Genomic DNA, 23,484 nt, shown 5'->3' on the forward strand with positions numbered 1-23,484 from the left:
TGTGCAAATCGCGCATGCCCAGTTGAAAGGAAAGATCGCACCATTCGAAGATGGTTCTGCGCATGCGCAAGCTGCGCATGCACAGTGGACAAAAAAAAGCACAGTAAAGGAAGATCGATTTGCGCATGCGCAATCGATTCCTACACATGACGTCACGAGCGTCATGGTATCAGAGGAACCGGACCACGCCCATTTAAAAGGGAAATGCCCAAAAATTGAAAAGAAACTTAAAGCTGTAAAACACAATTTTCTTACCTCAAAAGACAGAACAACCCCGGAACTTACACCAGCAGTTGAAAATAACTCTCACAACACCCTGGAACAAGCAGTCTGCACCACCCAAAGTGAAGAGAACAATAACAATTCCAAAACAAAAAAAGATGAAGAAAACGATACCAAATCTGAAACAAAAAAAGATGATTTGTTTTTTGAACAATACTACTCAGACATGGCTGAGTTGGTTGAGTTATTCGGATATGCTGATCACAGCATCAGCAACACGGTCGCAAAGCTCAACACGACTCTACTCATGGTAGATGAATCCAATACCATGGTGCCATGGCCGATCGTCGATACATTGAATGACAGCAATACCCAAGACGAAGACAACACCACACAGAGAGCACAGAAAGACTCCACAGAGAGAGCGATGACAGGCTCCACAGAGAAAGCGATGAAGGACTCCACAGAGCGAGCGATGAAAGACTCCGCAAAGAGAGCGACGCAAGCCTCCACAAAGAGAGTGACGCAAGCCTCCACAGACAGCTTGTTGAAAGACTCCAAAATGGAAGCAAGCATACACTCCATAGCGAACACCATGCATGAACAAAACCATGAAGGTCAACCCACCGTATCTGAGCAACCACAAGCAGATTATGAAAGTCTACCAAGCTCACAAAATCAAGAAGACGACAATGTAAATCTACCCACTGCATGCGAAAACAGTGAAAATGTGACCACACTCGACATACAGGAGGTACAGGATCACAGCGAGACTGACAGATCTCAGCTCATCTGTACAGAAGCACAGAGTAGGGCTACTCATGAGACCAGAGAGACCACGTCAATTTAAATCTTGAAAATTTTGACTCCAGAAGAGGAGCACCAAGAGTCCAGAGAGACCGCGTCCATAGAAATCATGAAGATTTTGACTCCAGAAGAGGAGCACCAAGAAAGCAAAGAAGAGGAATCAAATCCACCACAAATGACTGATGTCACCAACATCAATGCAACATCAGATCATTCTCACCATTCTCTAGACAAAACGTTCAATGTAACAGATACCACAAAGGACACTCGCACCAATAACTGTGACAATGACTCAAATTATCCACACGGGACACTCATTGAGTGCAACAAGAAAAACAAAATTCGCAATAAGCACTGCAGAAACAAGAACAACAACAGCAACAACAAAAACTACAAACACAACAACAAAAACTACAAGAAGAACAACAAAAACAACAAGAAGCATAACAAAGACAACAACAAGCACAAGAACAACGATGAAAACAACAAAAACAGAAGCAACAAGAACGACAACGAAAACAACAAAGACAGAAATGACAAAAACAACAACAAGAACGACAACGAAAACAACAAAGACAGAAATGACAGAAACAACAACAATGAAACAACGACCTGTACAAAATGGTACAACTCTGCACATGAAGGACAATGCCACAGCACACTGCAAAACAATGACAAGACTACAAACATGCCATGGCATGACAACGAATCTCACAAATTCACATCTGCTCCAGAACAAGCAAGCACACCAGCTGTCAAGGCAGATGACACACTAAATCGATACCACAAGCACAGAAAAAAGTCCATCTTAGTCAACATCAGTGGTTTAACCATTCAAACACCTCGGGATTACTTATTGGTTACTTAAAAAAACAAGAACACCGACAACATTCACAACGGAGTTGCAATATCAATATCACCACGTCAACAACGAAAAAGAAAAAACTCAATGAACAATTTAATCAAGTTTGGACTCATAAATGTTTTTATTAAGATTGGACTAATAAATATTAATTGGCATTGTAAAATATCCAATATCATCATCACTTGTATAGATACACATATCATAAGTAATCTAACTGTTTTGTACAATTTTCTTTAACAATGTACAGAAAATATGTAAAGAAGAAAGGGGGGATGTGCTGATTGTATATCCGTGTAGATGCAATACAACTGAGCAAGCACTATAGGGAGCACGGGAGAGATATAAATACACACGAACAGGAAGTCAGGACACTTCACAGGAACGGGAGCTGGTAGCAAGACACAGACTAGCAGCACAGATGTAACATTAAGTTAAGCACTGAAGAGGGAACAAACTCACAATAAAGCATCTACTTCAACTTTAAGACTACGAGCTTTATTAAGACACAAGGAACAACACAACTGAAACTAGGGGACAGTTTAAAAATATGGAGTCTTCAATGTTGTGTCCTGTGTTCTTGACCAGCAGTGAATCTATAGAACTGCTGGTGACTCAGCCAGAACTGGGATTTATTAATTTAGGGAGTTAGATTGGAAGCTAAAGAGCAGGAGGAGCAGAGTAGTAATCTCAGGATTGCCTCCGGTGCCACGTGCTAGTGAGGTAAAAATCATAGAGCGGGTGCAGCTGAACATGTGGCTACAGCGCTGGTGCAGGAGGGAAGGCTTCAGATATGTAGATCATTGGGATGCCTTCTGGGGAAGGTGGGACCTGTACATGAGGGATGGGTTGCAACTAAAAAGGAAGGGCACTAATATCCTGGGCGGGAGATTTGCTGGAGCTCTCGGGAGGGTTCAAACTAGTTTGGCAGGGGGTTGGTAACCAGAGCTATGGATCAGAGGATAGGGTAGCTGTTGAACGGACAGAAATAGTATGTAGCAAGGCTGTGAGGAAGGATAGGCAGTTGATAGGGCAAAGTTGCACTCAGTGGGATGGGCAAATGTGTGTCTGTTTCAATGCAAGGAGTGTCAGGAATAAGGGAGATGAACTTAGAGCATGGATCAGTACTTGAAACTACGATGCTGTGGCCATTACAGAGACATGGATTTCACAGGGGCACGAATGGTTGTTAGATGTTCCGGGGTTTAGATGTTTGAAGAAGAATAGGGAGGGAGGTAAAAGAGGAGGGGGGATGGCACTGTTAATTAGAGAGTGCATCACAGTTGCAGAAAAGGAGGAAGTCGAGGACGGTTTATTTAGTGAGTCAGTGTGGGTAGAAGTCAGAAACAAGAAAGGAGCAGTCACTTTATTGGGAGTTTTCTATAGACCCCCACTAGCAGCAGAGAGATGGAGGAACAGATTGGATGGCAGATCTTGAAAAGGTGCTGAAGTAACAGAATTGTTGTCATGGGTGACTTCAACTTGCCTAATATTGACTGAAACCTCCTTAGTGCAAATGGTTTGGATGGAGCAGGTTTTGTCAGGTGTGTCCAGGAAGGATTCCTGACTCAATACATAGAAAGGTTGATGAGGGGGGAGGCCAGATTGCATTTGGTGCTTGACAACGAACCAGGCCAGGTGTCAGATGTCTCGGTGGGAGAGCATCCGGTGACAGTGACCACAACTCCTTGACCTTTACCATAGTCATGGAGAGGGATAGGAACAGATAGCATGGGAAGGTATTAAATTGGGGGAGGGGAAATTATACTGCTATTAGACAGGAGCTGGGGAGCATAAATTGGGAATAGATGTTCTCTGGGAAATGCACAACAGTAATGTGGGGTTTGTTTAAGGAGCACTTGCTGAGAGTGCTGGATAGTTTTGTCCCACTGAGACAAGGAAGGAATGGTAAGGTGAAGGAATCTTGGATGACAAGAGAAGTGGAGCTTCTCGTCAAGAGGAAGAAGGAAGCATACGTAAGGTTGAGGAAGCAAGGATCTGGCATGGCTCTAGAGGGTTACAAGGTAGCCAGGAAGGAACTCAAAAATGGACTTAGGAGAGCTAGAAGGGGGCATGAAAAAGCCCTGGCGGGAAGGATTGGGGAAAATCCCAAGGCGTTCTACACTTACGAGAAATAAGAGGATAATCGGACTGAGAATAGGGACAATCAGGGATAGTGGAGGGAACATGTGCCTGGAGTTTGAGGACATAGGGGAGACCCTAAATGAATAGTTTGTTTTAGTATTCACTAGAGAGAGGGACCTTGTTGCTCAGGAAAACAGCATGAACCAGGTTAATAGGCTCGAACAGGTTGATATTAAGAAGGAGGATGTGCTGGAAATATTGAAAAACATTAGGATAGTTAAGTCCCCTTGACCAGACGGAATATACTCAAGGTTAATACAGGAAGCAAGGGAGGAGATTGCTGCGCCGTTGGCGATGATCTTTGCGTCCTCACTCTCCACTGGAGTAGTACCAGATGATTGGAGGAAGGCAAATGTTCCCCTGTTCAAGAAAGGGAATAGAGAAATCCTTGGGAATTACAGTCAGTCTTACGTCTGTGGTGAACAAAATACTGGAAAGGATTCTGAGAGGTAGGATTTATGATTATTTAGAAAAACATAGTTTAATTAAAGATGGTCAGCATGGCTTTGTGAGGGGCAGGTCATGCCTCACAAGCCTCGTTGAATTCTTTGAGGGTGTGATGAGGCACATTGATGAAGGTCGGGCAACGGATGTGGTGTACATGGATGTCAGTAAGGAATTTAATGAGGTTCCCTATAGTAGGCTCATTCAGAAAGTCAGGGGGCATGGAATACAGGGACATTTTGCTGTCTGGATACAGAATTGGCTGGCCGAAAGAAGACAGTGAGAGCCTTTTTCCTCGGATGGTGATGTCTAGCACGAGGGAACATAGCTTTAAATTGAGGGGAGATAGATATAAGACAGATGTCAAAGGTAGGTTCTTTACTCAGAGAGTAGTAAGGGTGTGGAATGCCCTGTCTGCAACAGTAGTGGACTTGTCAACACTAAAGGCATTCAAATGGTCATTAGATAGACATATGGACGATAAGGGAATAGTGTAGATGGGCTTTAGAGTGGTTTCACAGGTCGGCGCAACATCGAGGGCCGAAGGGCCTGTACTGCGCTGTAATGTTCTATGTTCTATGTTCAATGTTCTAGTGTTGAGGGCTGTTGCAGGTTACAACAGGACATTGACATGATGCAGAGCTGGGCTGAGAATTGGCAGATGGAATTCAACCTAGATAAATGATTCATTTTGGAACGTTGAATTTGAATGCTGAATACAGGGTAAAAGGCAGGATTCTTGGAAGTGTGGAGGAACGGAGGGATCTTGGGGTCCATGTACATAGATCCCTCAAAGTTGCCACCAGGTTGATACGGTTGTTAAGAAGGTGTATGGTGTGTTGGCTTTCATTAACAGGGGCTTGAGTTTCGGAGCCACGAGGTTTTTGCTGCAGCTTTGTAAAACCCTGGTTAGACCACACTTGGAATATTGTGTCCAGTTCTCGTTGCCTCATTATAGGAAAGATGTGGATGCTTTGGAGAAGGTGCAGAGAAGGTTTATCAGGATGCTGCCTGGACCAGAGGGCATGTCTTATGAAGAAAGGTTGAGGGAGCTAGGGCTTTTATGACTGGAAGAGAGGTGAATTGATAAAGGTGTAGAAGGTGATGAGAGGCATGGATAGAATGGATAGCCAGAGACTTTTCCCCAGGGCGGAAAAGGCTGTCACAAGGGGACATAAATTTAAGGTGATTGGAGGAAGGTATCGGGGAGTTGTCAGAGGTCGGTTCTTTACACAGAGAGTGGTGGGTGCGTGGAATGCACTACTAGCAGAGGTGGTGGAGTCAGAGTCATTAGAGGCATTTAAACAACTCTTGGACAGGCACATGGACCGCAGTAAATTGAAGGGGTGTAAGTTAGATTGATCTTAGATTAGGATAAGTGGCCGGCACAACATTGAGGGACCGAAGGGCCTGTACTGTGCTGTACTGTTCTCTGTTCTTTGTTCTATTTGCCAGAACTAGGATATATTAATGTACACGAGCCAAGGTAATGATCAAATGCAGACCAAGTTATCATAGAATTATATTAGACTCTCCTGGAACGACCCTTATGCATAACTGTCCTCATGTACGCCTTACTACCTACTGCTAGTAGCTGGAAGTCACCTGACTTATGTTGGACGGCACCTGCTGAGTACATGTAATATTATCTGCAGGCATATCCCCACATTCAATTTAAGACAGAGATGAGAAGATTTTTTTTCTCTCAAAAGGTCATCGGTCTGTGGAGCTCTGTGCCCCAGAAAGCAGTGGAGGTAGGGTTAATGAATATTTTTACAGCAGCGGTAGATAGATCCTTGACAATAAGAAAGTCAAAGGCTATTGGAGATAGGCGGAATGTGAGGTTGAGGCCACAATCAGATCAGTCGGGATCTTATGGCGGAATGACAGAGCAGGCTTGAGGGTCTGAATGGTCTATCCCTGCTCCTAATAGTTTGTAGAGATCAAGTTAACCTGCCAGAGATGTTTAGGGTTCGTAATTAAATGTATAAATAGTCCTTTAACAATGTGATAAATGTTAATAGCTACCAATCAATTTCTCTGCAAATAAAACAGTTGAATTCCCTCAGGGATTGTGAATTGTTTTAGGATATTTTTTAAAAGCTCTAGTTTTATTTTTATTATTCTCATTACATTTTTTTCCTGTTTTACCATCTCTTTGTTTTTAAATAAATTATTTTTTCCAATTAAGGGGTGATTTAGCGTGGCCAATCCACCTAACCTTCGCATCTTTGGGTTGTGGGGGTGGGACCCACACAGACAGGGGGAGAATATGCACACTCCCCTCGGATAGTGACCCGGGGCAGGGATCGAACCCGGGTCCTTGGTGGTGTGAGGCAGCAGTGCCAGCCCAGTGCCACCATGTCACCCATATTTTACCATCTCTTAATCCGTTCTTTCTCTCCCTCTGTTTATTCCTTCCTGCACTTTGTTTCACATGGTATTCACCCCCTTTTATTCATCCTCTTTCGCCAGTCTTTATTTCCCAATCATTAACTCTCATTCATTAAGGAGATTCTCTGTTAGTTACTTGACCATTGTCCACTTGCACTTATGGCCACTTTAATGGGCAAAAGTTTTTTGAGCTAAAGAGGTGCAGAAGCAGATGCAGATAGTTGCTTTGCGACAGCAAATTCTGGGCATTATTTCAATGTTGTTGTGGAACTTTACAGTGCACAAATTGACATAATAATAATCTTTATTATTGCCACAAGTAGGCTTACATTAACACTGCAATGAAGTTACTGTGAAAATCCCCATTTGTAACATTGCAACAATGATCGTACTTCAAAAGTATTTAACTGCCTGTAAAATGTTTAAGTCATCCTGAGGTCATGAAAGGTGCTTTCATTCTATCTTTAGTTTCAACTTGTTCAAACCCCATTTCTCGTAGTTCGAAAAGGTTATCCACATTTCCCCATTCATGGATATTGATGTAGAAGACCAATTTATAGTTGTTATTTTATTAAAAAGCAGCTTGTGGGTTAAGCGTTGTGCGGCTGCATGGTGGCAAGGTGCTTAGCACTACTGTCTCACAGCGCCAGGGACCCGGGTTTGATTCTGACCTCAGGTGACCATCTGCGTGGACTTTACACCTTCCCCCCATGTTTACGTGGGTTTCCTCCGAGTGCTTTGGTTTCCTCCCACAGTCCAAAGATGTGCAGGTTAAGTGAAGTTATGGGCATTAGGCAGGGGAGCATGGGCTCAGGCACGGTGCTCTTTTAGAGAGTCAGTGCAGACTCATATAATCATTTAATTTATAGTGCAGAAGGAGGCCATTAGCCCCATCGGGTCTGCATCGGCCCTTGGAAAGAGACTCGATGGGCTGAATAGCCTCCTTCTACACTGTAAGGATTCTATGATTCAGATTACGCCATAGTTTGTACCTTTTGTTGGATTCCCGTCAACTTTGTCTCTGGCTTGGCTCATCTGGTGCTGAAGCCCTCATCCATGCCTTTGTTACATCTAGATTTGATTATTTCAACACTGGCCTTCCACATTCTACACTCCGTATACATGAGATCATCTAATCTCTGCTGCCCGTTTGTTAACTCAGACAAAGTCGCTTTCATCCATCGCCCCATGCTTGCTGACCTCCATTGGCTCCTGGTAAACCAACATCTTTATTTTAAGATTCTCCTCGTTTTCAAATCTCTCCAGGGCCTCGCCCCTCCCTTTTTGGGTAATCGTTTTCAGCCCACAACCACAGGAGGCATCTGTGCTCATCTGATTCTCATCTCTTGAGCATCCCCAATTCCAATCGCTCCACTATTGATAACCAAGCAAATAAAAGCAAATGCCGGAATCTGAAATAAAAACAAAAAGTACTGGACAATCTCAGCAGTTCTGACAGCATCTGTGGAGAGAGAAGGGAGCTAACATTTCGAGCATGGATCAATCTTTCTCAAGGTGCTGATTACCATGGCTTCAGTTGCCTAGGATTTGAACTCTGGAATTCCTATCTCCACCTCTGTACCTCCCTTTCCTCCTTTAAGATGGTCCTTACATTACAACCTACCTCTTTGACCAAGCTTTTGGTCACCTGACCTAATATCGCCTTACATGGTTAGTTGGGGGTCATATTTTGTTTTATAATGTTCCTGGATATTTTATTGTAAATATAAGTTGTTGGTGTTGCAAGTAAAATTAACATTGCTTCACAGTACTTCATAAATAATCACTAAATGATTTGTAGTCCGCGGCCCCATTCCAACTACCATGTATGAGTAACATCAATGGTCCCAGCAAAGGCACATTTGGATGGCAAAGAGCCTCTGTAGTTAGCTGGTTTGCAAATAGCATGTAGATTCTACTTTCGAAGTTTGGACTGCTATTCGTAAAATGTCCCAATTCAAAGATTAAGGCAGTTAATTAAAATTAATTCTAGTGGTTATTTTTGCTCCTGTAGCCCAGATGTAACTCCTACTCCCAGTATGCTGTAACTACACAACCCCAATTTGTCACAGTAAAAAATCCATTCGTGATCAGCACAAAAAGGACATGTCGTTTCTGCAACTGGCCACAATTACCAAAAAGAATCCTTACATTTAATTTTTCAAAACTTGTTTTTATCTCAAACGCCTCCAAAAGGCAAGGAAGACTCCTTCCCACTGCGGGGACGGTGCCCCCTATGGTGGGGAAGAGCAAATTCCGCCCGTTTGTGTGGTGATAGCGCCTCGTACAGTTGGGGAGGTGTAAACTCTGACTGCAAAGGCGGAACCAGGGCCCTCAGCAGGCGGGGAGGAAAAAGTGCGCCGACAGTGCCGCCCGCTGGCGGGGAGGAGCAAAGACCGTCCCTTTGGTGCGGCGACAGTGCCGCCCGCAGGTCGGGAGGAGCAAACTCCACCCCTTTGGTGCGGCGACAGCGCCGCCCGCAGGCTGGAGGAGTAAACCCCGCCCCTTTTGGTGCGGCGGCAGCGCCGCCCGCAGGGGAGGAGGAGCAAACTCCACCCCTTTGGTGCGGCGACAGCGCCGCCCGCAGGCAGGGAGGTGTTGTCCTTCTCTCCCTTTTGCTGCCGCCTGAGTCGGAAGAGCCTGCGGGTCACTTGCTCCAGTTGGCGGAGCCGGGAAGCTGCGATGTCCACGGAGTCGGCGAAGAAGAGAAAGACCAAAGTGATTCGCAGCGATGGCGGGGCGGCGGAGAAGGAAGTTAGGAAGGGTCGGGGGGACGCCGACCAGGTGGGTGGCTGGCTGAATGCGGGTGGGGTTGGTGCGAGGCTGGGCGCCGCGGCCTGGGCCGGCCCGACAAACACACTGAGCTGCTGTTGAACAAACCACAAGCACAGGAGGATCTAATTCCTCCTCCTCACAGATTACCTTGTGCTCAAGCCTAACAGGATATCAAAGAAAAGCCAACATTTCAATTCATTGGAGTTTTATCTGGAAATTGCTGTTGAAACTGTTTATGGAGCATTTCAGCATCTTGTTTTCTTTTAAAAAGGTGAAGTTAAAGATAAATCACCCACATCCAGTATTTTATTTTGAATTTTAGTATTTTCGGTCTCCAGACCTGATCATCATCAGGTTTAAAGTTGGCTCAGTAGTTGAGCTGAAGCAACCACCCCCATGTTAATCTAGTCCCTTCACCTTCATTCCTGTAAGGCAACTTTTGCAGATGAACATAGCAGTGGTTATGAGTGGCCTCATAGTTGTCGATGTGTATCGAATGGTAAAATACGTGCTTGTTTCAGGAGACTAAATCTTACAGTGAAGAAGCAGAAGTGGACGCCCGAGACCCTGCTAAGGACTACGATCTGTACAAGAAAACCTGTGAGGATCTTCAAAGGTTGATGGCTGAGATTCACGAACTGAAGAGTAAAGGGGGAAAAGATGCGGTAGGTCGAACTCCATTGATGTAAATGTTCTGGATGCTGGAAATTTGAGTTGCGGAAACAGAAAATGTTGGAAATGTTCAGCAGCTCTGGCAGCACCTGTGGAAGATGGGAGTGAATCATAGAATCCCTACAGCGCAGAAGGAGGCTATTCGGCCTATCGAGTCTGCACCGACCCTTCAAATGAGCAGTCTATCCATGACCATTACCCCATCCCTGTAAGCCCATAACCTAACTTGCACATCCTTGGACACTAAGTGGCAATTTGGCGTGGTCAATCCACCTAATGCGCACATCTTTGGACTGTGGGAGGAAATTGGAGCACCCGGAAGAAACCCACACAGCCAGGGGGAGAATGTACAAATGCCACACAGGCATACAGTCAAGTCAAAATTGAACCCAGGTTCCCGGGCTGTGAGGCAGTAGTGCTAACCACCCAACATTTCAGTCCGATAATCTTTCATCAGAGGCTGATGCCATTAACTCTGTTTCTCGCACCACTGAGGCTGCACGACCTGTTAAGTATATCCAGCATTTCTATTTTTATTTACATTAATGGGGTCCCTGCTTCACCATGGGAACAGCTGTGAAATCAAGAGCAATAAACCCCATATCCAATTCCAGATTTTTTGAAAAAGCTTAATATGAATTAATCTTGGTGGAATAATTTTCAACTGGCCAGGCGTGTTCAGACTGGATTAGCTCTAAACATAAAGCAGGAAAATAAAGGGATTGGGTATGTAATAAATAGCCCAGGCACTTTTTCTAAGAGTCTGAGAGAAATTGGTAAAACTGCGGACTTGCTGTCAAATAGTCTTATAAGCATCGTGAGATTGAATATAACACGATATAGTACAGTATTGTATTTTAAGCAAATTTGAATAATTTGACAGTGTGAGGTATTCTGCTATCTGAAGAGATAGAGAAATCTAACATATATATTGGGTATTTTCTAGTGACATATTTATTAGATGTTAACTAACCCAAACACAGCAGAAAGTAAAATTACTTGATGAGAGGGAGGAATGTTGGCCAAACCGCGAAGCAAAGCTCCACTCATCAAATAATCCCATTAACCTGAACCACTGATAAGAGAAAATGGGCCTTGGTATGACATCTTTTCTAAAGGATGGCATTGCCAACAGTGCAAAATGCCTCATTGCTGCTCTGGAGGGCAGCCTTGATTAGGTGCTCCAGCCCGAGAGTGGTGTGTGTTTTGTTTTCATGGGATGTGGGTGTGGTTGGCAATTGCTATCCCAAATTCCCCTTGAGAAGGTAGCAAAGAGCTGCCTTCTTGAACCACTGCAGTCCATCTGGTTCATGTATATCCACAGTGCCTTTAAGGAGGGAATTCCAGGATTTTGATCTAGCGACATTGAAGGAACAGGGATATAGTTCCAATTGAGGATGGTATGTGACTTGGAAAAGCTTTCAGTTGGTGACGTTTCCATGCAACTGCTGCCCTTGTCCTCGGTGTTGGAGGTTGTGGGTTTGGCTATCAGAGGAGCCTGGTGAGTGGCTGCAGTGCATCTTGTATATGGTACACATTGCTGCTTCAGTGACCTGGTGATGGATGCAGTTGCAATCAGACAGGCTGCCATGTCCTGGACGATGTGCAGCTCCTTGAGTGTCGTTGGAGCCAAACTCATCAGGCAAGTGGTACGCATCCCATCACTTGTGTCTTGTAGATGGTGGGCAGGCTTTGGGGAGTCGTGTTGCTCTCTACTGAATTCCCAGCCTCTGACCTAGTCCTGTTCAGTTTCTGATCAGGATGTTCGTAACCTGCAAATCTTTGACACAGAGGAAAGAATGCAGCTAACTGTGCAAAGCTTAGGCCTTGAGAAACTATTACTGAGGATGTAAATGAAAATTGGATCAAATATTATTTAAAATAAGTAACAAGAAGAAATTCTTGATACAACTTGTGCTGGGCAGGTTAGTAGGGACCAAAACATTGAGTTGGTTCAGTGTCACTGGATGCCATGTTGACAGAGGAATGAGCTAAAGTGTGCCAAGGTGTTTTATTTCATCCTCAGCTTTGCCTACCTCTTTTAAGAGCTGCAGTTTTGGGGGTTTATTGCTATGTGTTGCTGAATTCCCTTGTCATTATGTACTTCATTTCATAATACCAATGGCAGGCTCTGAAAGATGAAGGTAAAGAAAACTAAGATCTTCTTGAGTTGGTAATAGAAAGCCTCCACTTAAAACATGACATGAGTAGCAGATTAAACAAAGGAAGAGAGTGTGGGTACTGAATTAAGTGTTGAGGATCATTGTTTTAAGCTTAGAATATCAGAAACTGAACTTGCGGGCAACTTTTGTATAAATTGGGTATTTCACTCTCTGTGCAATGGAAAAGTTGATGTACAAATATTGTTTTACAAAGGCACTTCAGTAATATCAGTGCTTTCTTCCTTTAAGACACTTTAAGTGAAAGAAATAAATTAAAAATATAAATTAAGAACAACAACTTGTAACATCTTTTGCAACCTGCCGACCCCCCAAAGTGCTTTATAATTAATTAAGTATGTTTGAAATATAGTCAGCATTGTAATCTAAAATCCTGGCAGCCAATATGCACCCAGTACAGTCCCACAGAGAACAATGAAATATTGGACAGATGGTTATTTCAATGATATCCGTTGGAAGGTAAATATCGGTCAGAACTACAGGATAAAACCTATTCTGTTCTTCGAAAGATCTTTTATATCCACGTGATGGAAGACTGTTCCTCGGTTTAACCACTTACCTGATAAACTATATCTCTGACAGTTCAGTACTCCCCCCATCCTGCACTGAGGCGTCAGCTTAGATTAGGTGCTCAGTTCTCCAGAGTTTTTTCTTGGACACATGATCGACTAACACAAAGGCAAAAGAACCAAAGCTGACAGTAGTTTATGTAGAGTAGGAGAAGCTCGGGTGTAACATCTCACCATTCCACGTGCTAAGTACATGCTTTACATTTGGTACATTTGTGTAGTTTCTAATTCGCCTTTCCCTTCTTACAGTCAGCAGAGATTGATGAGCGGCGGATCCAAAGCTGCATTCACTTCATGACTCTAAAGAAATTAAATCGTTTGGCTCATATCAGGTTAAAAAAGGGTCGAGATCAAACTCATGAGGTAAATACTTTATGCATCAAAAGTGGGGAGGTCTTGCAAAATCCATTTTCACTTTGGGAGATTACTGTCTCGGAGAAAAACACTTTTACTTCAATCCCCAACTCCATCACCGCTGACTCCAAAAGAAATAGACTAAAAATAGGGCCAATTTCTTTGGTTTTTCTCAAACTTGTTCAGCTGCATTATTGATTTGGGAGGTTTTGCTCCATTTATTGTGGGGTAGCTGTGTAATTGTACGTGATTGGTTTGGAGGCTGGTTTAGCACACTGGGCTAAATAGCTGGCTTGTAATGCAGAACAAGGCAGCAGCGCGGGTTCAATTCCGTACCGGCCTCCCCGAACAGGTGCCGGAATGTGGCTACTAGGGGCTTTTCACAGTAACTTCATTGAAGCCTACTTGTGACAATAAGCGATTATTATTATTATTATTGTAGTAATTAATTCTGGAATATTAATCCTATAGATTGGCCTTTAATAAATCAAGTAGTTACAATTGTTGTTGCACTACAGTCAACTGTGACTGGTATGTTCCTAATTGACATGAATGAAACAGTTCTGGAAATACTGTAACAATGTTGGAAAACTTTGTATGTTGTTCAGAATTGACTTTGTTTGAAGTAGCAATGTAAACAAATTGATGCAGTTTATACACTTTGGATACTAAAGACTAGCTGTTGTTTCTCAGGCCAAACAGAAAGTGGATGCTCTTCATCTGCAACTTCAGAATCTTCTATATGAGGTGATGCATCTTCAAAAGGAGATCACTAAGTGCTTAGAATTCAAGTAAGTTTCCCTTATCAATGGGAAAGGTTTTCAAATTGTTTCATGTTCTCACCTTTGGTTTTATTGCAGCCAAGAGGTCTGTTTTATTGACGTTTGTCAAATCTCTTCAATGTTGTGGTAATCCACTATTTCATATTGTTCATTGTCTCGAATTTTTCCCCCAATATTTCATCCCAGCATTGTATGTTTTAAAGTGCTCCTTAAGTTTGGACGGGCAGGGTATATATTTATACAGCTTGGTATTGTGCATTAGCAGTGACTCAGAAAAGCATGTCACTATGTTTTAATTCATTCTGTGTTTCACTGGCAAGACCAGCATTTATTGCCCATCCCTACGTGCCCTGGAGAAGGTGGCAGTGAGCATTCTTCTTAATGCACAGATACTACAATGTTTCAAGTACTCCAACAGTGTTGTTGGTGGGTGAAGTTCCAGGATTTTGACCCTGTGACGGTGAAGAAAGAACAATATATTTCCAAGTCAGATTGATGGGGCAGGAACCTGCAGGGGTGGAAAAGATCACAGGTTTAATAGGTGTGGCAGAAAAAGCTCTAGCAATTTGCCTCACTGCAGCCTGTAGATAATACACACGGCAGTCACGATGCACTGATGTTGGAGAGATTGAATATATCAGACCCTGAAGGTGTAGGTGAACAGCACGAGCCACTTTCCCTTCACCCTTGTATTTCATGTCAAATGGGCCCCTCAGCTGAAATACTGGACTGAACTTTGCTCTTCATATGCCTGAATTAATTCCAACTCTGTTTAACTTCAGGTAAAACTGCAGATTTACAAATCTTCTATCTTGATATGATATCAGATGGGTGTTTGTCATTTCTTTCCTTCTGTGCTGTATTTTAGATCTAAACATGAAGAGATTGACTTGGTGAATGTGGATGAGTTCTATAAAGATGCCCCATTGGAAATTAGCAAGCCTACGTTCACCATGAATGATCCACATCAGCAAACTCTGTCTCGTTTAGACTGGGAACTTGAACAACGTAAAAGGTATGAAGATGTTCACAGAATGATGCAGCACTGAGAGACTCCGTTCAGCTCACCATGCCTTTCTTAATTCTTTGAAAGAGTTATCTAGTTAGTTCCACTCTCCTGCTCTTTCCCCCCCAGAGCTGAACAATCATTTTCCATTTCAAGGATTTAATCAAGTCCCATTTGAAAGCTATTATTGAACCGAGTTCCATGCAGTGCATGGTAGATCATCATAACTCGCTAGGTAAAAATAGTTTTTCTCCGATTATTGACCCTACCTGCTGTAGGAAGCAATTTCTCCTTACTCTACCAAAACTTTTCAAGATTTTGGATGCCTCTTTCTGCGTTTTAGGGAAGTAATTCCAGTCTCTCCACAAAATTCCCCAGTAACATGCTAGTAAATGCTTCTGTGCTCTCTTCCAATCCTTCACATGGTTCCTATAGTGTGGTGCTCAGAATTGAATGCAATACTTCAGCTGGGGCCTGACCAGTGTTTCATAAAGCTTTTGTAATCTGTGCTTTTTATTTTTTTTAAATACATTTAGAGTACCCAATTCATTTTTTCCAATTAAGGGGCAATTTCGTGTGGCCAATCCACCTACTCTGCACATCTTTTGGGTTGTGGGGGCAAAACCCCACGCAAACACGGGGAGAATGTGCAAACTTCACATGGAAGGTGACCCAGAGCCGGGATCGAACCTGGGACCTCGGCACTGTAAGGCTGCAGTACTACCACTGCGCCACCGTGCTGCCCTATCTATGCTTTTAAAACCAAGGATCCATGTGCCTTTTTAACAGCGTGATAAAATTGTCTTGCCATCCATCCCCCAGATCTCTCTAACTGCACTCTGCGCCTCTTTAAAAGTGTAATCGCTCATTTCTATTGCTACTAAAATGAATCACTTACATTTCCCTGTGTTATATTTCTTCCCATTTCATCAGCCTTTTAGTAACCACTTCACTGTTTACCAGATTTCCGGGTTTTGTGTCATCTGCGATCTTTGATACGTGATACATAGAATCATAGAATGGTTACAGCAGAGGAGGCCATTCATGCCCATGACATCTCCCTGCAAGAGGAATTCTGCAAGTTCCATTCCTCTGCTCTTTCCCCAGAGCCTATTTTTTTTCTCTTCGGGTGCTTATCCAATTCCTTTTGCGATTCACAGTTGGAATCTGCCTCCACCACAATATCGGGCTGTGCATTCCACATCCTAATCACTCGCTACGTAAAAAGTTTTTCCTTGTCACTCTTTTGCCTCTTTCCAATTCCTTGAATCCAAGGCTTCTGGTTCCTTCCAGTGGGAACACTTTCTCTCTTCCCATTCTGTCCAGCCTCTTCATGGTTTTAGAACACCTCTATTAAATCACCTATCAATAGCCTGTGTTCATAACTACCCCATCTTCTCCCATCTATCATCATTATTGAAGTCTCTGATTCCATGAACCATTCTCATAGATTTTTTTCTGCATTCTCTGTAAATTCTTCACATCCTTCCTAAAGTGCAGTGTCCAGAATTGAACAGAATACTCCATTTGAGGCCAAAACATTTTTTGTGAAGGTTCATCATAACCTCTATTTATAAAAGTTAGGGATCCATATGCCTTTTTTACCACTTTCTCAATCTCTCCTGCCTACTTCAATGATTTGTACACGTATCTATCCTTCCTCACTGTTCCCAATGTTTCCAAGTTTTATGATATCCAGGTCAATGATATATATCAAAATGAGCAGTGGCCCCAACAAAGATCCTGGGGAACACCACTATACACTTCACTCCCGATGGAAAAACAACGGTTATCAGTGGAGCCATTTAAATTTTGCTAACAAGTGATACATGTGATATATTGTGATACTTTATCAAATGCCTTTTAAAAACCCCATTAACTGCACTACTGTCGTAAGTTAATTTATCAATCAAGTTATTCAAACACAATTGGCTTTTAATAAATCTGATGGCTTTCATTTAGTAGCCCAATAGTGGGATTCTCCGGTCTGCCAGCCACATGTTTATCAGCCACGCGCCGTTGTCAATGCGATTTCCCTTTGTAACCACCTCACGCCGCCGGGAAACCTGGCAGAGCTGTGCTGCCAGCAGGAAAATTGAATCGCAATGACTGGAAAATTTTGGCCACAGTTTCCAAGTGTAACTAATTTTGTGCCGAATTAGTGTCTCTAAAAGTTGGCCTGAATTGCCCAGTCATCACTCCCTTCTCTTTTGAACAATTTTCCAGTACTCGGACACCATTCCTGAACCTAAGGATACTTAAAATATTATGGCCTGGGCCTTCACAGTTTCCATCATTAAGTTCCTCAACAACTTAGGATGCTATCCAACTGAACCAGGTGACTTTTCTATTTCAAGCTCAGTCAACCTGTGAAGTAGCTAGTTATCTTTTTATCTTATCCAATTTCTCCACTGCCCCCTTTACTATAACATGACTGCATTTTCTTTTGTAAAGACAAAATACTCATTTAGTTCCTCAGCCCTTGCCCTTGGCTTCCCATAAGACAATTTTTTTTGGTTCCAAATCAGCCCCACTCTTTTACTGTTTATATAAAGACTTTTGGGTTCCCCTTTATGTTCCCCGGCAATCTGTTTTCAAACACTCTCTTTACCTTTCTTATTTCTGATTTTAATTCTCCCCTGTCCTTAAGAACAAAGCAAAATACAGCACAAGAACAGGCCCTTCGGCCCACCAAGCCTGTGCCGATAAGTTGTATTGTTTTCTGTCTCTGTGGTAAAAGCTTTCTGAAACCTATTCATTTTTATTTGTAGGTTGGCCGAAAAATATAAAGAATCATTAGCAAACAAAGAGAAAATTCTAAAAGACATTGAAATCAAAAAGGAATATTTAAGCAGTCTTCAGCCACGGCTCAACACTATTATGCAGGTATGCAGGACAATGCATTTAAACTTTAAGTTTTAATATTTTTCACTGTATGATGAAGTAAGCTTTTTGGATCATAATGCAGTCTTGCATGGTTCACTCCAGGTACCGTCTTTACCCCTAATGAGACAAAATGTTTGAAACCCTTTAAAACTAATAGTTGGAAACGGTCATTTGGTACATATCATGACATCTCCAGTGCTACTCATGTGATCACTGCAAGCACCATCCAGCCTGAAAACCAAAATGGTATTTAGTATGTTTGTATTTTTTAGCGCTTAAAACATTTTGTGGGAATTTTTGTGCTCATTGGAGTTGAGTCGCCAACCCAGCCACACCTTTTTAATTTAAATGAGATTGTATACCATGTCAAATTGTGGGTCGGTTTTTGTTCTAAAAACATATGCCAACTAAGCCCTGGTGTAACACGACTGTAGAGTTATTTCACATTTAATTTTTATGCCTACCCAAGGAGACATTTATCCTTTCAGTCAAGGCTGGGTTTAATCCAGGTCTCAGCTAGACAACGCTACGTGCTAACAAACTATCAGCTAGTCCCTCAGAAATTTCAGCATAAGATTTGATTATATCACAAGCTCTCGACAGACTGAACGTTAAATCCAGAGTTGGTGCCTTGAGTTGTCTACATAAAGAATCTTTGCCAAACTGAAATATATTTCCCAAAAACTTGCAGTTACATGTTCAGAATAAAGTAGAACCCTGCTTAAGTAAAATATGTGGAGCTTTTTTTATTTGGCATTAACACAAATCTGCCCAGCTAATTGTGTGTGTCAGTCTCTGTCACTTCTTCCACTTTCTCCCTACCCTGATCTAAGAAAGAAACTACTTGCCCCACCTCCCATTTGTGTTCCCTCAAATAAGCTGACCAAAGTTGAAAAAACTCCTCATGAATAAAACAAGCTTTGACAAATTCTGGTTGAGAATATCTTCTAAATTATTCAGCCTTTCTCGTGTTTATTTGAATATTAGTCATACTAGAATATTCAAAACTGTATATCACTATTTATTTGATATAGATTCTGCACCTTCTGTGCTGATATTTACATATGGCACCTGTGCACATAATACAGCCAGTCTTCCAGCAAAGGACCATCCACATTTTATTCATAATGTAGCAGCTACCCCAGTTACTCTTGTACTTCATTATACACACTTTTCTAACATTAGATTGTGTTCTTCAGTTGCTTCACTCTTCTGAAGATAGTAACTCGGGCAGGGATTTTCTCGCTCTTCTGAAGATAGTAACTCGGGCAGGGTTATGATTTTGTTGAGGTGTGCAGCCTTTGACCAATGTTCATGTTTAAGTCTAAACAGTGAATATCCACAAACTATTTTAAGAGTTGCTAGATAACCAAGAGAAAATAAAAATCAGAAAGGGATACTCAAACAGCCTTATGCCATGGCTCAACAATATCAGCCAGGCGTGTGACAAAAAGGTATACTAACCAATTTTATAAGAACATAGAATTACACAGAATCCCCCTCACAGAAACAGGTCATTTGGCCCAACTGGTCTATGCTAGTGTTTATACTCCACATGAACTTCATCTCACTTTAAATACCTCGTCTCACCCTGTCCTATCCCTCAGTCAGCAGTACTATTTTTCTCAAGTCGGAGCGGGGTACTGTGGAGGCTGCTGATCCTCTCTCCAATTGGTGTCCATAGAATTTCTGAGTCTGGGCACTATAGCTAACTGTTATGCACATTGGCACTATGTGGATTATGCACGATGTGGATTTGTGCATTACTGCATGGTGTATTTATGCTGCTGAATCATTGGAGTATGGGGTGCGCATAATTGGAATATAAGTTCTATGTCTTCAGAGTGAGTTTAAAACAAGGTCAATTTTAAATGGCCACGTGACCAATGCTATGAATAAATGATGTGTGTTTTGCTGTTATCCTGGTGCAACATTTGGAAGTCCATTGACTATTAATTTACTGCTTTGTTAGGCATCTTTACCAGTGCAGGAGTATCTTTCTATGCCCTTTGACCAAGCTCATAAACAGTACGAAATCGCGAGACACCTGCCTCCTCCATTATATGTGCTGTACGTGCAGGCAAATTCTTATGGGCAAGCTTGTGGTAAGTCAAATGCACAATGGCTGAGTGATTTGGCATGCATAAAGTTCACAATAGCAATGCACTTGTTTTCATTTCTGTCAATGTTTCTATAAGCTTGTTAAAATTATTGCATACAACCTTTATACAAATTGAGTTGAAAACTTTAAACTTTGTTCTGAATGCAATTGTTGCTTTAGCAAATGTATATATAAAATATATTTTTATTCTTTCACATTTGAAACGGTTCGCAGTATTAATCTTCCGTGTTCTCTTCATGGTATTTTGTTTTGCCGGTGTTGTTATTTTTTTAGCCTTTTGTTTTTGTGCTGTATTTTGTTGCCAGACTTTTTAAAAACTTTGAAATAAGGAACAGTTTGGCAGATGTGGCCCAATTTGTTGTGCTTTCCTACTACGTCCCTTGTAGAATTTAATCGCGTTTACTGTGAGCGTCATTTGTGTGACAGGAAAGTGACACACAAGTCATATGTAGTAGCTTTAAATCTTTACTGTTGGTTTCTTAATCTCTCTATTAACAAATAGTTACTTTTGTTTGGTTTTCAATTCAGCATGCAAGATTAATTACTGGATTAAGCTCAGCTTTGTTGCTGCTTTGTTTTCTTTTACTGACACCATTCCTCTCTTTCACAATCCTTTTTTGTAACCCTCTTCTGGCTGTGGTGGTGGATGCCCCATTAGCTCAGATGAACAAGGCCTCCCAGCCCTATGGGCGGGGTGAGTATTGGGACTTGAATATTATTTATTGAGCTTTCAATATTTTTGCATTTAGTACTGTGCTGCTTGTATCTTATAACTTTCAACCGAGGTACCACTGTACCTCGTGACATAAAACCGTGACATTTAAAATATAGATTAAGGTTTTTAAGAACACAAATTACAGGCGTGGATTTAGCCAATTCTTCCTAAATTGGTGATTTTACAAAAGGTACCTGTTTTCAAATTTTCACTATATTTTTAAAATACAAAGAGAATCTCTTCCGAGAATCTAACCCTAACCCAATCTTAATTAGAATGGTATCCTGTAGAATTAAGGCAGTTTGTCTTCATTCATTCATAGTTTATGATCTGTAATGCATGCCTGCATGTCCATTTTTCTATAAAGGCTTTATATTAGCCAATCTAAGGAAAACAACTTGACTATTGCACAAGTGTTGCGTAATTGATGTGGAGATATTTCTCTGGAAAGAAGCTGCCATATTTCACTTAGACTGAGAATTTCTGTTTGCGCATATCGATTTATATTTAGGTATGCTGTTCTACCAACTGTCTGCGTGTGTTTTAAGTTTATTCCTAGCTCTCTGAGTGAAATGCTTAATAACTGCATCCAAGCAGATTTGTATCTTACTGAATTATTGCATTAACCTTTTTTTTTAAATGTACTGCTGCCGATTTACAATCTCCTGTTTTTCTGCTAATATTCTAATGTTTAAGTTCTTGCAGTGGTAGGATGAATAACTAGAAAGTACTTCTACTGAGATGTGAATTGGATCTAGTTTTGTATAACCAAGTCCCCAGTTTAGTAATGTTGAAATTTCTGGAACTGTTGATACAAATTTCAAGCAAAATGCGAAAAGATTGCAAATGCATATGCAGCCTTTAAATGAAAGGGAAAGTACACAATTTTCTAATTCAATTATCATACTGGAAATATGAGTATGAATATGACTGCCCCATTCATGGAAATATAAACTATCAAACCCATCTATAGATTTGCTTTTCATTAGGGCAGCACGGTGGCGCAGTGGTTAGCACTGCAGGCTCACGGCGCCGAGGTCCCAGGTTCGATCCCGGCTCTGGCCACTGTCCTTGTGGAGTTTGCACATTCTCCCCGTGTTTGCGTGGGTTTCGCTCTCACGCAAAAAAGATGTGCAGGGTAGGTGGATTGGCCTCGCTAAATTACCCCTTAATTGGAAAAAATGAATGGGGTATTCTAAATTTATAAAAGAAAAATTTGCTTTTTATTTCCTTTGGCTTGGACCGCCCAACCAGTGCTGAATGTGTAGAATTGATTAGTATCAGTGGACTCTATTTCTGCTCTTTGGAGTGTATGGAGTTGTTTAAACCATCATGTAGCCAGCTAGCACAGAAATTAAAACAAAATATTTTCACAGAAATTAAAAGTTAATGTTTTCTTTGATCATTTTCTTTGAGGTATAAGAATCTGAAATCTTTCATTAAGCATCATGCATAGAATGTTCATTCTACACAATCAGAGTGACAGTTTTGATAGTGTTCTGTCTTGAATCTGATGAGCCTTTGCTTTATTTCATTTTGAATGTGGATAGATGATCACAATGAATTCAGTGCCATTTTTAAGTATGCAATACTCAGATTATATGTGAAGATGTGTTTTATCTTCCTGATGCTTGACTCCTTATCGTCATTTGATATTGCATCTGATAACCTTGCTATTGTCAGCAGGCCATCCTTTGAAAAAACATAAGAATTTGATTTCAACCAAATTTACATGGTGATTAAAAGTATTTTTCACAAGTTTGCATGCTGCACAGCTACCTATATAGTGTTTTTTTTTCTTCCTCGATCAATTACCTGTTAGTAGAGATGGTGAGCAGAGCACGTGTGTAATCAGTTTTGGGAAAAAGTGTCACAGGAGAAAATGGTCTTTTTTGCAGTGTTTTCACCTTCGTGGTAGAAATCTAGGTCTAAACCTTGCAGTCAGCAGCAAGGCAAAGGCACTCACTGCTGCACCAGAAGAATATGCCTTGTGCTGACCCTTCCCTGACAGCAGTCCAAATCTGGCTCTAAGCCAAGGGATTCTGCAGTAGTGATGTTAGCAAACAGGATAAGCAACTAATCAAATTGAAGTATTCCCAATTGAAGTAGGTATGAAAGCAAAATATTAGATCACTGAATGCCTCCACTCTTATTTTCAATTTTCAGATAAATGAATTATGATTAAGGATGAAGTTAAAATATTCTACACAAATTTTAAAACAAAACTAATATCAAATATTATATCATGATGGAGAAATTGGACATTCCCCAAATATTGAAATAGCTTTCATGCCCAGATTAGCAGTAATTATGAAGTTTGAACACTGTTGAAAACCCAATGACACCACCTTCAACAAAGGTTTTTACAGTGACACGCATAGCATAAAAATGGATGGTTCCTTCAGTTTGCTGGTTGCTATGGGGCTGCAGTCCAGGAATCTAAACCGCACATCGAGAAGAGTATTAAATCATTAGTAGCATCTTCTGAATATCAGCGTTACTCTGCACATGTGAGGTCACCCAAAGTTACTGTCAGTTTCAGAAATAAT

The 23,484-nt window shown here is 41.6% G+C and overlaps 1 protein-coding gene across 3 annotated transcripts in view; it reads left to right on the forward strand.

Moving 5' to 3' along the window:
- The first annotated feature begins 9,461 nt into the window (after positions 1-9,461).
- The window catches only part of thoc5 (THO complex 5), a 41,572-nt gene continuing 27,549 nt past the window's right edge, over positions 9,462-23,484 (forward strand). The window contains exons 1-8 of one of the 3 annotated variants that reach the window (XM_038781797.1): positions 9,462-9,658; positions 10,171-10,314; positions 13,320-13,433; positions 14,118-14,215; positions 15,075-15,221; positions 17,984-18,098; positions 20,071-20,203; positions 20,879-20,914. In XM_038781797.1, coding sequence (XP_038637725.1) covers positions 9,557-9,658; positions 10,171-10,314; positions 13,320-13,433; positions 14,118-14,215; positions 15,075-15,221; positions 17,984-18,098; positions 20,071-20,203; positions 20,879-20,914 — 889 coding nt within the window. In that variant the 5' untranslated portion in view covers positions 9,462-9,556. Of the gene's footprint in view, positions 9,659-10,170; positions 10,315-10,663; positions 10,829-13,319; positions 13,434-14,117; positions 14,216-15,074; positions 15,222-17,983; positions 18,099-20,070; positions 20,204-20,878; positions 20,915-23,484 lie in introns of those variants that run through there. The other 2 variants (XM_038781884.1, XM_038781973.1) reach the window with 2 other exon arrangements.

This window comes from Scyliorhinus canicula, chromosome 1 (genome assembly GCF_902713615.1).
Source record: "Scyliorhinus canicula chromosome 1, sScyCan1.1, whole genome shotgun sequence".
Taxonomy (NCBI): Eukaryota; Metazoa; Chordata; class Chondrichthyes; order Carcharhiniformes; family Scyliorhinidae; genus Scyliorhinus; species Scyliorhinus canicula.